At 44.6% G+C, this 16,262-nt stretch overlaps 1 protein-coding gene across 2 annotated transcripts in view; it reads left to right on the top strand.

The window, feature by feature from the left end:
• COPB1 (coat protein complex I subunit beta 1) overlaps positions 1-16,262 on the top strand; it is a 63,815-nt gene that overhangs the window by 28,401 nt on the left and 19,152 nt on the right. For both annotated transcript variants that reach the window (XM_068109754.2, XM_068109753.2), the window contains exons 10-14: positions 6,942-7,088; positions 7,337-7,482; positions 10,503-10,599; positions 14,288-14,448; positions 14,536-14,656. In XM_068109754.2, the coding sequence (XP_067965855.1) occupies positions 6,942-7,088; positions 7,337-7,482; positions 10,503-10,599; positions 14,288-14,448; positions 14,536-14,656 (672 nt within the window). The remainder of the gene's footprint in view (positions 1-6,941; positions 7,089-7,336; positions 7,483-10,502; positions 10,600-14,287; positions 14,449-14,535; positions 14,657-16,262) is intronic.

Raw genomic sequence — 16,262 nt, 5'->3', positions numbered from 1 at the left:
TACCCACACCCAGCCAACTGGCATGGTGACAATTGAAATCACCACATATGAGGAAGAGAGAGTTGGGATGAGTAGATAGAAGTTGGTCCATATTATCAGACAGCGAGATGTCGATGGAGTCATCACTGTTTGGTGGACGGTACATCACACATATGACCAAAAGGTGGGAGCGAAGGGGAAGCCGTAGCCAAAGGTATTCCTGGGGGTGAGGTGGAGAGAGGGCAGTGCAGGACGAGTGAGGAAGAGAGTTTTTTATAAAGATAGCAACTCCCCCTCCAGGACGAGGCTCAGGTCTATCATACCGGAGGAGGGAGTAACCCGGCAGAGATACTAAGGAATCAGAGACATCATGAAGGAGGAAAGTTTCTGTTAAGCAGATCACGTCTGGTTTGACAGAAGCAACCTGTATGGAGAGATCAGTTAAGATTGAACGAAGGCCCCGGATGTTTGAGGTCCATACCGTTAATGAAGAGGAAGGGGGGGGGGGGGGCATCGGATACAGAACAGGGGGGAGGAGGGGTAGGGTAAGATGTGGAAGAGGTGGAAGAGGTGGAAGTAGGGAGAGCTGTTGAAGGTGTGTCAGAGATTTCAGAATAGCTCGGAGAAAGGGAAGGATGGGGCGGACAAAAGGATTGATGGTGATTGGGTGAGGCACAATGAGGTGTTATTTGAGGAGGGGGAAGAGCAAGGCAGAAGGTTGGGGGAGATGGAGGTGAGAGTTGGAAGGGGGAAGAAGCGGGGAGGACGCTTTGAGGAGGGGAAGTGAGAGGGGGGAAATTGAGAAGAAATGAGGGTGGGGAGATTTGAAGGGGAAGGGGAGGGGCGAGGGGGGAGTTTAGGAGGGAAGGGACAAGGGGAGGGATTTGAAAGGGATGGGATATGGGGGAGATTTGGAGGGGAGGGGGGAGTCTAGGAGGGGAGGGGCGAGGGGGAGTTTTGGAGGGGAGGGGTGTGGGTGGAGTTTAGGAGGGAAGGGGCAAGGGGGGAGATTTGAAAGGGATGGGTGATGGGGAGGATTAGGAGGGGAGGGGAAAGGGGGAAGATTTGAAAGGGATGGGTGATGAGGAAGATTTGGAGGGGAGGGGTGATGGGGAAGATTTGGAGGGGAGGGGTGATGGGGAAGATTTGGCGGGGAGGGGTTATGGGGAAGATTTGGAGGGGAGGGGTGAGATTGGATTTTATAAAGTGTACGATTAATGGGAAACGAACATTTATTGCAAAATGAGTTTCTTGTGACCTTCGAGTCAAAAATAGGTTTAAGGACGCTGGAGGGAGGATGGAGTGCAGGAGAGTTTAGGGAATGTAGAAAAGAGGCACTATAAGAGATGGAATTTTTTTTTGGGATGAATAGATTTGGTGAGCAAGTTGAAAGCAGCCTTTTAAAGAAGAAGAAGAAAAAGGTGTTATAATATACGACGGAATACAGAACTTGAGGGGAAAGTGTTAACATCTTCAGGTTAATAACAGTGAAAACAATCTGGGGGAGAAACACGTGGTCAAAGAACGAATAAACGAATAAGAACGAATAAACGAATGAGAACAAAGAATAAGAACAGAGAAGGAAATGTTTTTTTGTTTGTTTTTGGTGAGTTGAGATTATAAACAACGAAGTAGGCTATGGGGTGAAAAGACTGGGAAAAGCAGAGAACGAAAGTTATTGGAGCACAAACGGCAGACCGCTGAGAGAAAAACAAAGCCTCAAGGTTGGACACTGTACAAGTACAAGGCCTCAAAAGACACGATACTAATTAACACGGTTTTCGATGCAGCTATGAAAGATTTGCACCGAAAATATTCCTCGGGACACAATATACGTACACACACCATAAAATAAAATAATTTCCATCACTCTTTTCAACCAGTCACTTTCATCCTTCCTCAACACATGACCAAACCATCTCAACCTGTTCCTCTTCACAGCATCAATTTTCTATTTCTATTTCACAGCAATAGACGGCTCTATTCCCATCATCTTTCACAATTCATCATTTGTCTTCCTCTCTCTCAACGATACTCCACACATCCACTGAACCATTCGCATTTCCACCCTTTCCAGCCTTCATTGCTGCTCTACGTTCATTACCCATGTCTCGCTCCCATAAATCATAACACTTCTCACACATGCAGCAAAAACCTTTCCCTTCAACTTCAACGACACTCCCCTCCTCGTCAGCACGCTGCTCAGTTCCCGAAACTTCTTCCATGCACATCTCACTCGAGCAACCGTTGCCGAGTCTGATCCACCTTCTCCATTCAGCATGTCTCCTAGGTAGCAAAATGTTTTCACACCTTCCAGCTTCTTGCCGTCTCCAAGATCCAACTCAACATTTCCTCCATCTGCAGCTCCCTCTGTGCACACCTTACACTTGAATGTAGCTACCTCACTGGTTAATGACCCTCTCAGACCACTACATTTTTGATGAACCCACTCAGCGCACATTGTACATTGAATGGAGTTCACTCCGACACCCTTCCTGCACACAGCACACGGCCACTTCCCAGTTCTTTCCACCTCACCACATGCTTTACCACTTGACATCACCTTCGTTTTTCCGATATTCACCTTCAGAACTTTTGTCTTCATACATTCCTTCCACTTGTTCATTTTCTCCTTCAGTCCAGCCATACTCTCCCCAATCAACACCAGATCCTCTGAATACAACAACTCCCACTGCAAACCCTCCTTTACATTCCGAGCCAGCACCTCCATCACAGCTACAAATAGTAGTGGACTTAGTACCGACCCCTGATGCACTCCCACCTTCACCTCAAACTCACCACTGTTCCCGTCCTTCGTCCTTACAAGTGTGCGCGCTCTCTCATACATTGCCATCACTACTCTCGTCTCGTACATTACCATCACTACTCCTCCACTCTTAACTTCCTCAATGCCCATGTCACTACTTCGTGTGGAACCCTATCGAATGCTTTCTTCAGATCAACAAACCCAAGAAACCACTTCTTCCTCTTCTCCATGTACTTCTCCTGCAACTGCCTTACAATGAAAAGCGTGTCTATCGTTCCTCTTCCTGGCATAAATCCAAACTGCATTTCGTTGATCTTCACTTTCTTCCTTATCCTCCTCTCCAACACCCTTTCCAATACCTTCATTCCATGCTCTAATAACTCTATAGCTCGGTACGAGCCACACTCCAGAGGGTCACCTTTCCCCTTGTATAGAGGGACGAGGGTTCTCGGTTCCCAATCCACTGGAATGCGGCCTTCTTTCACCGCCAGATTACAGATCTCTGTCATTCTCTTCACACCCCAACTTCCTGCTGCCTTCAACATATCTCCCACAACTCCCGTCAGCCCTCCCGCTTTCTACCCTTCATTGCCTTTATCGCTGCCTCAACTTCCTTCTCAGTTATCTTCTCTGCCGGTCCTAAAACTGGTTAGTCTCGATGTTGCCGTCACATTCATTCTCTGTATTCATCAGCATTTCCATATACAGTGAAACCTTGACTTACGAGTTTAATTCGTTCTGTGACCGAGCTCGTAACTCAATTTGCTCGTTTCTCAAATTAAATTTCCCCATTAAAATGCATTGAAATGCTATTAATCCGTTCCAGCCCGCCAAAAACCACACCAATTTTTTTTTAAATATACAGTATATATAAAAATATCTCGCGCTTTATATTTCACCTGTATGCAGCATACAAGTTGGCAGGATGGCCTGGACTGGAGGTACGCACACTTGACTCTTAACTGTCCAGCCTGGGTTTGAATCCCGACCCAGCTATAACCTGTCATGGGTGAATCACAGGCAGGGTGATTCATCAATGTGTGTACTGCTAAACTGGGCGCCCCGTTTGCGTCCCATTAGTTGTTGGATGTTAAGGATCTCACTGTGTTTTCCACAAAGAGAAGGCGAGCTATCGCCGGCACTCTGAACAAGTTGTGGCCTGGCATGCTCTTCTCCTCTGCCGTTATATACGTCCTCCTCGGCATCTTTTTCCAGAAGAGCCCTGTCTCGTCACAGTTGAAGATTTGCTGGGGGATGTATCGTTCGGCTTCTATCAGTTCGGCAAAAGTTAATAAAATCTTCAGCTGCCTTCACATCCGCCTCACCAAGTCGACAACACGCACACCTCGCTCATGTTTTTCGACGATTGCGTGTTTTATATCCAAGCACATCATCCTCTTCTTCTTCTCAGTACTGCCCTTGGCACTCAATTTCTTAGGACCCATGGTTAAAACTAAGAAATTTTCCAAAATAACCAAAATGCGAAAACAAAGCAGCAGCGATATACGGCAGAGCTGCTTGCACGGCAAGATAACCACGTGACCGGAACCCACCTGGTGGTGGGTGGCGTAAGCTCCAAAATAACCAAAATGCGAAAACAAAACAGCAGCGATACGGCAGAGATGCTTGCACGGCAAGGCAAGATAACCACGTGACCTGAACCCACCTGGTGGCGGGTGGCGTAAGCTCCAAAATAACCAAAATGCGAAAACAAAACAGCAGCGATACGGCAGAGATGCTTGCACGGCAAGGCAAGATAACCACGTGACCTGAACCCACCTGGTGGCGGGTGGCGTAAGCTCCAAAATAACCAAAATGCGAAAACAAAACAGCAGCGATACGGCAGAGATGCTTGCACGGCAAGGCAAGATAACCACGTGACCTGAACCCACCTGGTGGCGGGTGGCGTAAGCTCCAAAATAACCAAAATGCGAAAACAAAACAGCAGCGATATACGGCAGAGATGCTTGCACGGCAAGATAACCACGTGACCGGAACCCACCTGGTGGCGGGTGGCGTAAGCTCGTAACTCAGATCTCGGCTCGCATCTCAAAGCAATAAACCGCCCGAGCGACGGCTCGTATCTCGGAAAACTCGTAAGTTGGTGCACTCGTAAGTCAAGGTTTCACTGTACCTCTTCCATCTTCCTTTATTTCCATCTGGGTCCACAATGATTTGTCCCACTTCATCCTTCAAGCAACTCACCCCCATCACATCGCACCTCTTTCGCTATCTGCTTTGCAATCCTGAATACCGCTCTCTGACCCTTTTCCGAATCCAAGCGTTCTCCGAACATTTTCCTACATGCCTCCTGTGCCTTTGCTACCTCTTTCTTTGCAGCCTTCTTGGCTGCCTTATAACTTACATGCTCTGCCTTTTCTGCCCCCGTTCCCTTCGTTTTCTGCCACTTCTTGAACTTCTTCCTCTTCTCGTCATTCCTCTTTCCAACTTCATCATCCCATCACCATGTTTCCGAGTGCCTTGGTGCTCCTTTTGTCCATCCACATACCTCACCAACGGCTCCCAACAGACTATCTTTCATTGGCATCCAACCACTTTCAAGCTCAACCATATCATCCTCTACCCTACTCAGCCTCTCTTTTAATGCCTCCCTCACTGTCACCTCTTTCAACCTCCACACCTTCATTCTCGGTTGGTACTTCACCTGCCGAACTCTCCTCGCACCTTTCACCCTTATGTCGCAGATAACCAAGTGGTGCTGTGAAACAGCCTTCTCCCCCGGGATCACCTTTGTGTCCCGGAGGTGCCCCCTATCTCGCCTACGCACCATCAGGTAGTCAACGGTTGTCGTCGACCCACCTGACGTGTATGTAACAAGCTTGTTATCCTCTTTCTGGAACTGAGTATTACAAATCAACAAACCAGCTCCATCAGCAAACTCCAAAATCCTTTCACCTTCTCCATTCCTCACACCATATCCGGGAGTGTGGCAGAATGAATATATTTCATCTCAAATCGTTGTACAGTCGGATCCTGACATTCATGGGTTCAGCATATTCGTGGTTAATAAAATGGGACCTGCATCTACATTTGCGGCCATGTGTCCCGCGTATTCGTGTTTTTTTGCGGGCGGGCGTATTCGCTGTTTTCACGGGATTTTGATTTTCCCTTATGAATCTTGAATTGCCGGGATTGTTTCAGTGGAAAAAGGGGGGGATAAGGGATCCCCCCTTTTTCCACTGAAACAATGCCCCTACATTCGCGGATTCAGCATTCGTAGCATTTCCTAGGAACGTATCCCCCACAAATGTCGGGATCTGACTGTATTCCAATCACACGTTTTGCCCACAAATGCTGGTTGGTTCACTGCTACCGGATGGTAGAGCACCGTTGCAGCTGGTGATCGGTGTCTGAGCATACTTGGTTGCACATATGCTGGTTGCATGTATGCTTGTTGGAAGAGTCACTTTGGTTGAAAGCCACAGTGAATTTGTTCCTTGTTACCTCCGCCACCAAAGATGGATGGAGGTTATGTTTTCACCTCGGTCTGCCTGTCTTAGTCCGTTTGTCTGTCCGTTTGTGAACAAAATATCTCAAGAAGTTGTGGATGGATTCGGACGAAATTTGGTAGAGATGTAGCGTATGTGACAAGTACGAAATGATTAGATTTTGGTGAAGATCCAGATCTGGATCCGGTTATTATAATTTTTTAAGTGATTCTTCACCATTGGGAGACAGGGCCAAAAACGATACATAGCAGGATATCTCAAAAAGTTGACGGATCTGGACCAAACTTGGTGGACCGGTTGGGTGTCTGATAAGGACGATTCGATTTGATTTTGGTGAAGATCTGAATATGGATTCGGATATGAGAATTATTTAATTTTCTAAGTGATTCTTCACCATTGGGAGATTGGGCCAAAAACGATACATAGTGGGATATTTCAAAAGGTTATGGACGGATTTGGACAAAACTTGTTGGACAGGTTGTGTGTGTGAGAAGGAAGAATCGATTCAATTTTGGTGAAGATCCAGATCCAGCTAGTGGAAGTTTTTTTTTGTGATTCTTCACCATTGAGTGATATGGCCAACCAGGTGGAGGTGTGCTCCCGACTGAGTGCCGTTCTAGTTCGGTTTGTGCTATCGTTCAGGGAATATTTGCTTTCTATCACGAATGTACCAGAATCGTTTTGTTGGCTACTGTACGCTAATTGCCTGGTTTTTCTGATAACAGCTGGTCGTGGTTTTGAAGAAAGAGGTGATAAAGACTAATAACGTCACGGACCACGAAGACACGGACAAGTACCGACAACTCCTTGTGCGTACGCTCCATTCGTGCAGTGTCAGTTTTCCAGACATCGCCGCGAACATCATTCCGGTGGTGAGTCCAAAATCGCTTGCACGAAGGGGTGGAAACTCTTCCTGTTTGAGGAACTTCACACATTGCAAGTTTGATTTGATATGTCATTGTCAACTGTTCGAATGGATCGTTCTTGTTTCTTCTCAATTTTGAGCTTTAACTTGGAGAATATTTTCTTTGTGTGACGTCACCGTGGATATTAATCAGGTGAATATTGGATTAAGTCGTTAATTGTGATGCAAGCAAACCATTTTGTGTATGTCCCACAGCTGATGGAGTTTTTGAGGGACTCCAATGAGGCAGCGGCGGCGGACGTGTTGGTGTTTGTACGTGAGGCCATCCAGCGTTTTGACCATTTACGTCCACTCGTCATCGAGACGTTGTTGGAAGTTTTCCATTCCATCAAGGCTGTCAAGTGAGTGACATTTGCAAACAAATGCCTCTGCTCCAAACCACCATCTCCGCTTCATCAATTTTAAATACTCTTCACCCTTCGTAGCAGAAGATGGCCGTTAACACATGACCTATGAATGCCTGGGTACATGAATGTTGTTACCTGCGCCACCAAAGGTGGATGGAGGTTATGTTTTCACCCCTGCCTGTCTGTTTGTTTGTTTGTTTGTTTGTTTGTGAACAAGCTATCTCAAAAAGTTGTGGACAGATTCGGACGAAATTTGGCAGAGATGTAGCGTACGTGACAATGACGAAATGATTCGATTTTGGTGAAGATCCGGATACGGATCCGGCTACGAGAATTTTTTAAGTGATTCCTCACCATTGGGAGATAGGGCCAAAAATGATACATAGCAGGATATCTCAAAAAGTTATGGACGGATTTGGACGAAACTTTGTGGAGAGGTTGTGTTTGTAACAAGGAAGAATCGATTCGATTTTGGTGAAAATCTGAATATGGATTGGGATATGAGAATTACTTAATTTTTACTCCCGCTAGGGAGTAATGCATTCGATCGTGTGTGTGTGTGTGTGTGTGTGTGTGTGTGTGTGTGTGTGTGTGTGTGTGTGTGTGTGTGTGTGTGTGTGTGTGTGTTTGTGAACAAGATATCTGGAAAAGTTCTGAACGGATTTGGATGAAAGTTGGTGTGATGATTGCCCTTGGGATAAGGAAGAATTGATTAGTTTTTGGTGAAGCTCAGGATATTATTCCGGATCCAGGAATTTTTTGAAGGATTTTTTTACCATTGGAAGACAGGGCTCATTTTTTGTTAACATTATCTTCTATATATTCTATATTTAACATTGTGATATGAAAATAGTTTTCATATTTGTTGTAAATGTAGTTTAAACTCGTGGTTATGCGTTAGAGCGGTGTATTTTGTTAGCAGCGTCATCTTCAAGGTTCATTTTTTTTTCTTTCTAATAAAGACATATTCTGTCATTTTAAAACCACCAAAGTGTGTATTGGGTTTCCCCGTTGCATAAAATGTATCGTTTGATACGTATAATGCTTTAAAGCTGTTTTTTTTTTTGTTTTGTTTTTTACCTCAGAAGAGATATCAACATTTACCTCAGCGAATATCAATCGCGGTGTCAGTATTTGATGAACTTATGAAGACTTAGGTGACATAAGTGTGACCAGCATGTGCACGGGATTCTTCCCAGAAGAATGAGTGGTCGCATTAGCTTGTACGACTTAAAATGAGCGAGTTTTGTTTTCACGTTTGGGCCAGTTTTACATGTTGTATCCCTAAGGAATGAAACAAACGTTTTTCCTGGCTTACAATTTTATTTGAAGTCACACATGCCTCAAAATACACTCACCTATATGGAATTGAACGCTGAATCCGAAAATGTAAGTGAAATTGCCTTGTTTTTTTTTTTTAATTATCTTCTATGTATTCTAAATATATATCTGTGCAGTGTCTGTCTTGTGTTGTCTTGTCTTGTGTTGTCACTGAACTACTCCCTCAAACTTTTGTGAAATCGTACTATTCCAACTTGACCCACGGCGGGAGTATGTGCTCTACTGAGTGGCGTTCTAGTTTAATTTGTAATGTGGGAGTTGCAGTCCACACAGCAACTGTACTCTGAGATGGCCAGCGATGCAACCTGGTGTTAAGGCATGTTTGAGAAGTGCACACCATTTGCTACCCGGAGTTTAGTATAGGAATTTGGAATTTGACCATGGTGCTCATGATAATTTCCCTACTCATCGCAAAAGACACCAGTGGGAACGACTGAGTGTCCTGAGCTCGACCTCCATCACAGGGACGGTGCACTTTTTAATGCAAAGCACCAATCCAGCAATTTGTAATTCGGTCGTGGATATAACTTGGGCCATAGGGCTCAAAGGTAAGCTACCCCAGCACCAAAGAGCTGACAAAATCGCGAAAAAAACGTTTCGAGTACATCTTACTATAATTCACCAAACGACCGTCCGTCCGTTCGAAGGTACCGCAAAAACGGCTCAAACGATCGCAACGATATTTTGGGTTTGTATTCCTGGGACCCCTGGGAGTAAAATAGGCGATATTGTTTTTCATTTTTTCCAAGTTTTCCAATTTTCCAGTTTTTCCAAACGAATAATATTTACCGATATGAACAGTGATGTGGCTTTTGCTGAACTTCTACATACCAGGAGAAAGTAGATCGACTCCTGCCAAACTCTTCCTTTATAAACTTGCGGCTCCGAAGGAACATGGCAGCGTGTGCAAAGCGACTGAGAAACAGGTGCAGCGGCCGCTTCCGTGTTACAGATTTGGCGCGCACTCTTCACACACAAACGTGCGACTGAGAAAGACGTGTAGCGGCCGCTTCCGTTTTGCAGAATTCAATCCTTTTTTCAAAATGGGCGCCATGTACTGTTTATATTTTGATGATTTGCGTGTGATATGATTTAACGGATGTTTATATGAATCGTTTAAAATAAAAAAAGCCTTCAATTTCTGATATTTTGCCTTTTCATTTGGGCCTCCCAATTGAAGCCCTGCCCATAGGGTGGGTACCGTTGCTAGTAAACAGTAATTCAAAGTGATCATTGATCTCAGAAAAAAAACTTGTGCGCTGGTATAATGATCAAGTTACAAAATAATGGCTTGGAGTTTCTAATTTTCCATTCAAACCCTCCAAGTATGCAGTGTTCAAAATGTCCACTGGCTATGGCTGTGCTGTGCTACCTTTGAAAATCAATAAAAGGGGGGAAAAATTACTTTTTGGTAACACCAGGAGGGTGGGAAAAAAATTGGTAAAAGGCTTTTGGTTCCCCAGATTGTCTGAAGAGTTGGCCTAGGTGCTCCCTAAAGGATTCGTATAAAGTGCCTTTAAGTTGACCTTGATCCTCCCCACCACACGCACCGATATCTATCCTCTATAATAAATAGGTAGAGTTGAACGATTTACAGATATGGGAATAGAAAGAGAGTGAATCTTTCTTTTTCCTGCCAGAATAAATGTGCTCCTGTTTGTTCCTCCTATCAGAATCCAGCGCGGTGCGTTGTGGATTCTCGGTGAGTACTGTTCTTCCCAAGAGGATATCCAGAGCGTGATGACAGAAATCCGCCGATCTCTTGGCGAGGTATGTTTTTGGACTAGCATACGATTGCCGCATGGTTTTATGGGGGAAATATTTTATTTTGAATGTCTAAACCTTTCATGAACCTTTCATGGTTTCTGGAAACCACAGTTTAAAGAACATTAAAATAGTTTGAATCCTAAGTATTAGTAGTTGCATTTTTAAATGAGGCCTTGTTGGCAAAGAGGAATATTTTATAAAGCAATTCCAGCAGGTTTTCTGTTTCTGTAGGAAAAGTTTTTTCTGAGATTGGTATAGTTCGAACGAGCACAACATTGAATCTCGGAACAAGAGTGCATTTGTTGCAAGAAAACCTCAAATGTTCCAAAACTCGAAATTTATCGACGGTGCACTTGTACAGAAGTGTCTTTTGAAGGATCGGATTAGTAAAAAGAAGAAGAAGAAGGGCAGCGTGGCGGATTTCTAAACGGAGGGAGTTCCATCGCTGCACAAAATTTTTCTCTCGTCTTCAATACTTGTAGTTTGTGCAATCATGTGATCTCGATTGCTATATTGTAACGAGCAAACCCCTTGTAGCAGATAGAACAACGACATATATATATATATATATATATATATATATATATGTATAGGAGGTGTGTGTGTGTGTGTGTGTGTGTGTGTGTGTGTGTGTGTGTGTGTGTGTGTGTGTGTGTGTGTGTGTGTGTGTGTGTGTGTGTGTGTGTGTGTGTGTGTGTGTGTGTGTGTGTGTGTGTCTGTCTGGATGTCCGCTTATAACTCAAGAACTACACATCGGAGAAAACTTTTAGACACAGATTCGGAATCAGCATAAAATCCCGGTGGTTTTAGGCTACGTTTTATTTTAATATCAATGGTTTTTAAAAACCGTGCCAGCTGCAATTCCATGGTGTCGTTTGTGGCGGCGCTAGACGTTCGGGGTGTATTGCAATGGTTTGTCGGGTTTGGCTGTGGGTCCCGAATAGCTCCCATTTCCTTATGTTCTTCCACTTTTATTTTGATTCTTCTGTTACAACGCCTTCCTTATCTACCTTATATCCCCCCGACGAGGCCCCCTCACCTCCCCTTCCCTCTTCCCCCCTCCCCCTCCCCCCTTCCCTCTTCCCCCTCCCCCTCCCCCTCCCCCCTCCCACTCCCCCTCCTCCCCCCTCACCTCCCCTCCCCTGCACCTCCTCCCCTCCCTCTCTCCCCCCCTCCCCTCTCCTCCTCCCCCCCTCCCCTCTCCTCCTCTCTCCCTCCCTCCTCTTCTGCCCTCTCCTCCTCCCCCTCCCTCCTCTTCTCCCCTCCCCCCCTCTTCTCCCCTCCCCCCATCTTCTCCCCTCCCCACCCTCTCCTCCCCTCCCCACCCTCTCCTCCCCTCCCCCCCCCCCCCCCCCCCCCGTTCCCCTCCCCTCCACTTCCTCCTCCCTCCCTTCCCCCGCCCGGCAGTGCCGGGTACTTCCCATGGCTAGCTGTACGTGGGCTGCTCGAGGGTTGGAAAACCAAGCAATCTTTATGTCTTGGCACCAAGTAAGAAAACCAGAAACGTTGTATACCAAGAGGTTTTGAGAAATTGAAAATTGACAAAACGTCATGTAGGAAATGTACTGTGATATTGCTCTAAAATATACATGTTCTTTTCATCATATATTTGTATTATTCTTATTCAACCCGGGCGAAGCCGGGTACCTCAGCTAGTATATATATGTATATATATATATATATATATATATATATATATATATATATATATATATATATATATATACATACTGAAACGCAAAAGAAACTTACCACCTTTGAAACCTTTAAATACCAACAATAACACTGCGTGTAGTAAATGTGTGAACTTATTTGTGGACAATAGTGTCCTCGCTGTCAGACAAAACGGTCACGGATGGTCACTTGAACCTTCAATGGTCACTTCATAGCACAGCTGTTGAACAGCCGTTTTGACTGTCAGTGATTAGCCAAGGGGTACGGGATGATTTTAATGAGCTGCACGTGATGTCTTGATATTGGCTTTAAAAAGGCCAGTGCAAAATGGGCATTTTGACTGAAAAATTTGACCATTTTGACCAACTTCAAAAAGACCGAAAACGCAAAAGAAACTTACCACCTTTGAAACCTTTAAATACCCAGAACTGAGACCTGAGACCACCCAGAACTGAGAAACTTTCAGCATGACAACGCTCGTCCCCATGCTGCTCGCTTTACCACTGCATTTCTCCAAGGCGAGAACATCAACACCATGCAGTGGCCTGCACTCTCCCCTGACCTGAATCCCATGGAGCACCTGTGGGATGAGCTTGGGAGACGCGTAGTTGGCAGGGCCAGGACACGGGCAGAGCTGCTTCAGACATTGAGGACTGAGTGGGACAGAATCCAGCAGCAATCCATCCAAAGACTGGTAGGCAGTATACGCCGACGATGCACTGCCTGTGTCAAAAACAATGGTGGCCACACACGCTATTGAAAGGGGACTGACATTGCACCCTGTGCTGTTCTGTACTGTAGAACAAACTGATGAGATGGTGTATCTTGGTCAAAAACTTGACATGTCATCAATAAAATGCCAATGTTTCAATTAGCAATTGTTGGTTTGTTTTATTTTGAACTGTTACAATTTTATTACATTTCAAACAAGTGGTAAGTTTCTTTTGCGTTTTCGGTCTTTTTGAAGTTGGTCAAAATGGTCAAATGTTTCGGTCAAAATGCCCATTTTGCACTGGCCTTTTTAAAGCCAATATCAAGACATCACGTGCAGCTCATTAAAATCATCCCGTACCCCTTGGCTAATCACTGACAGTCAAAACGGCTGTTCAACAGCTGTGCTATGAAGTGACCATTGAAGGTTCAAGTGACCATCCGTGACCATTTTGTCTGACAGTGAGGACACCATTGTCCACAAATAAGTTCACACATTTACTACACACAGTGTTATTGTTGATATTTAAAGGTTTCAAAGGTGGTAAGTTTCTTTTGCGTTTTCGGTCTTTTTGAAGTTGGTCAAAATGGTCAAATTTTTCGGTCAAAATGCCCATTTTGCACTGGCCTTTTTAAAGCCAATATCAAGACATCGCGTGCAGCTCATTAAAATCATCCCGTACCCCTTGGCTAATCACTGACAGTCAAAACGGCTGTTCAACAGCTGTGCTATGAAGTGACCATTGAAGGTTCAAGTGACCATCCGTGACCGTTTTGTCTGACAGTGAGGACACCATTGTCCACAAATAAGTTCACACATTTACTACACACAGTGTTATTGTTGATATTTAAAGGTTTCAAAGGTGGTAAGTTTCTTTTGCGTTTTCGGTCTTTTTGAAGTTGGTCAAAATGGTCAAATTTTTCGGTCAAAATGCCCATTTTGCACTGGCCTTTTTAAAGCCAATATCAAGACATCGCGTGCAGCTCATTAAAATCATCCCGTACCCCTTGGCTAATCACTGACAGTCAAAACGGCTGTTCAACAGCTGTGCTATGAAGTGACCATTGAAGGTTCAAGTGACCATCCGTGACCGTTTTGTCTGACAGTGAGGACACTATTGTCCACAAATAAGTTCACACATTTACTACACGCAGTGTTATTGTTGATATTTAAAGGTTTCAAAGGTGGTAAGTTTCTTTTGCGTTTCAGTATATATATATATATATATATATCAGAGAGGCTGTTCTTACTACTTTAATCATGGCTTGGCATGCCCTGAGGTCTTTGCTTTGCGGCCACGTTTAGATCCCTATCGTGGAGACCGAGCTGAAGAAAGCAGCGGGTGAATCGAAGCCCGAGGAGGAAATAACGTTGTCACCGGCACCGAAGCTGGTGACTGAGATGGGAACATATGTAACTCAGAGTGCACTCAGCAGCGCGCATATAGTCAAGAAGGAGGAAGAAAGGTGGGTGGCTTTTAAACACAGTGCTTGAATATTCTCTTTCAAAAATTTCCTGGTTTGCTCAACACCTGTTGCATCCTTGCTAACTAGGCCACCCTTGCGAGCTTTCTTGCTCGAAGGTGACTTCTTTGTCGGGGCTTCACTTGCCACCACGCTAACGAAGCTCGCTCTGCGTTACATCTCGTTGGTGGACAGCGATCACAAGAAGAATGTAAGTGTTTGCCTTGCTGGAAATTCCAATCGGGTGCACTTTTACTCATTTCTGGGCCAAGATAATGAATCAATCCAATTAGTTGAGTGTAACATAAATGGGGCTGATAGGTTGTTGCAGAGTTGGCATACTTGTCTTTGAGCTCTCTACTTTTGATATACAGTCACGTGAAAAAGTAAGTACACCCCATGTAAAGTTTTGACTTTTTCAACATATTTCAACATTCAGCTATTTGATCTTCATTTCAACATTATTGATAGATAAAGGTGATATAATATAACAAATATCATGAAACATTTACATTTTGTAGTCCATTGTACAATTTAAATAAACATAAATGCAAATTTCGCATGTGGAAAAAGTAAGTACACCCCACGCTCTAATAGGTGGTATTGCCCCCTTTGGCAGAAACAACCTCAAGTAGGCGTTTCTTATAACTGTCTACCCGTCTCTGGCATCGACTGTATTCTGGGAGAAATTTTTACCCACTCCTCCATGCACAATTCTTTCAGCTGTGCGATGTTTGAGGGGTTTCTTGCATGCACAGCTCGTTTAAAATCCCCCCACAACATCTCGATGGGATTTAGATCCGGGCTTTGACTTGGCCATTCCAGAACCCTCCATTTCTTTCTTTTCAGCCATTCCTTGGTGGATTTACTGGTATATTTAGGGTCATTGTCATGTTGTAAGGTCCACCTTCGGTTGAGCTTCAACTTTCCGACAGTTGGCCTCACATTATCCTCAAGCACCCTCTGGTACAATGAAGAATTCATAGTGGATTCTATGATGGTGAGATGCCCAGGCCCTGATGCAGCAAACATGCCCCAAACCATAATATTTCCACCACCATGCTTTACAGTTGGTATCAGGTTATTGTGGTCAAATGCTGTCTTTGGTTTTCGCCAAACATGTCTTCTGGTACTGTGGCCAAATAGCTCTACCTTTGACTCATCTGTCCAGAGCACATTGTTCCAGAAGTGCTGGTCTTTGCCTCGGTGTTGATTGGCAAACTTTAGTCTTGCCCTGATGTTCTTTCTGGACAGCAAAGGTTTCCTCCTGGCACACCTCCCATGTAGATCAAATTTGTGCAGCCTCTTTCTAATGGTAGACTCGTGCACTTTGACATCAACAGTGGCAAAAGCTACCTGTAGGTCCCGTGATGACATTCTGGGGTTCTTGGAGACTTCTTTCAGCATCTTGCGGTCTGCTCTCGGGCTGAACTCGCTGGGGCGGCCGAGCCTGAACAAGTTGGCAGTTGTTTGGAATCTTCTGCACTTGTAGATTATCTTCCGGACAGTCGAATGATTGATTTCAAATTGTTTGGAGATCTTTTGAAATCCTTTCCCAGACTCGTAGGCATCTATAACCTTCTTTCTGAAGACCTCAGAGAGCTCTTTTGATATAGGCATGGTGACGCTGCACACTTCAACAACAAAGAGCAAACCAAACTAAATGTCTGAGGTTTAAATAAGACAGGTTTCTCTCTAACGATGTTCTAATCATTTGTACCTGAGCTGGTTCACCTGATTCTAATTTTAGGTATTTGAAGTAGTGATAAATGTAGGGGTGTACTTATTTTTTCCACATACGAAATTTGCATTTATGT

Source organism: Myxine glutinosa, chromosome 3 (genome assembly GCF_964187855.1).
Source record: "Myxine glutinosa chromosome 3, kmMyxGlut1.1, whole genome shotgun sequence".
In the NCBI taxonomy this organism is placed as follows: domain Eukaryota; kingdom Metazoa; phylum Chordata; class Myxini; order Myxiniformes; family Myxinidae; genus Myxine; species Myxine glutinosa.
This window is presented reverse-complemented; position numbering and strand designations above follow the sequence as displayed.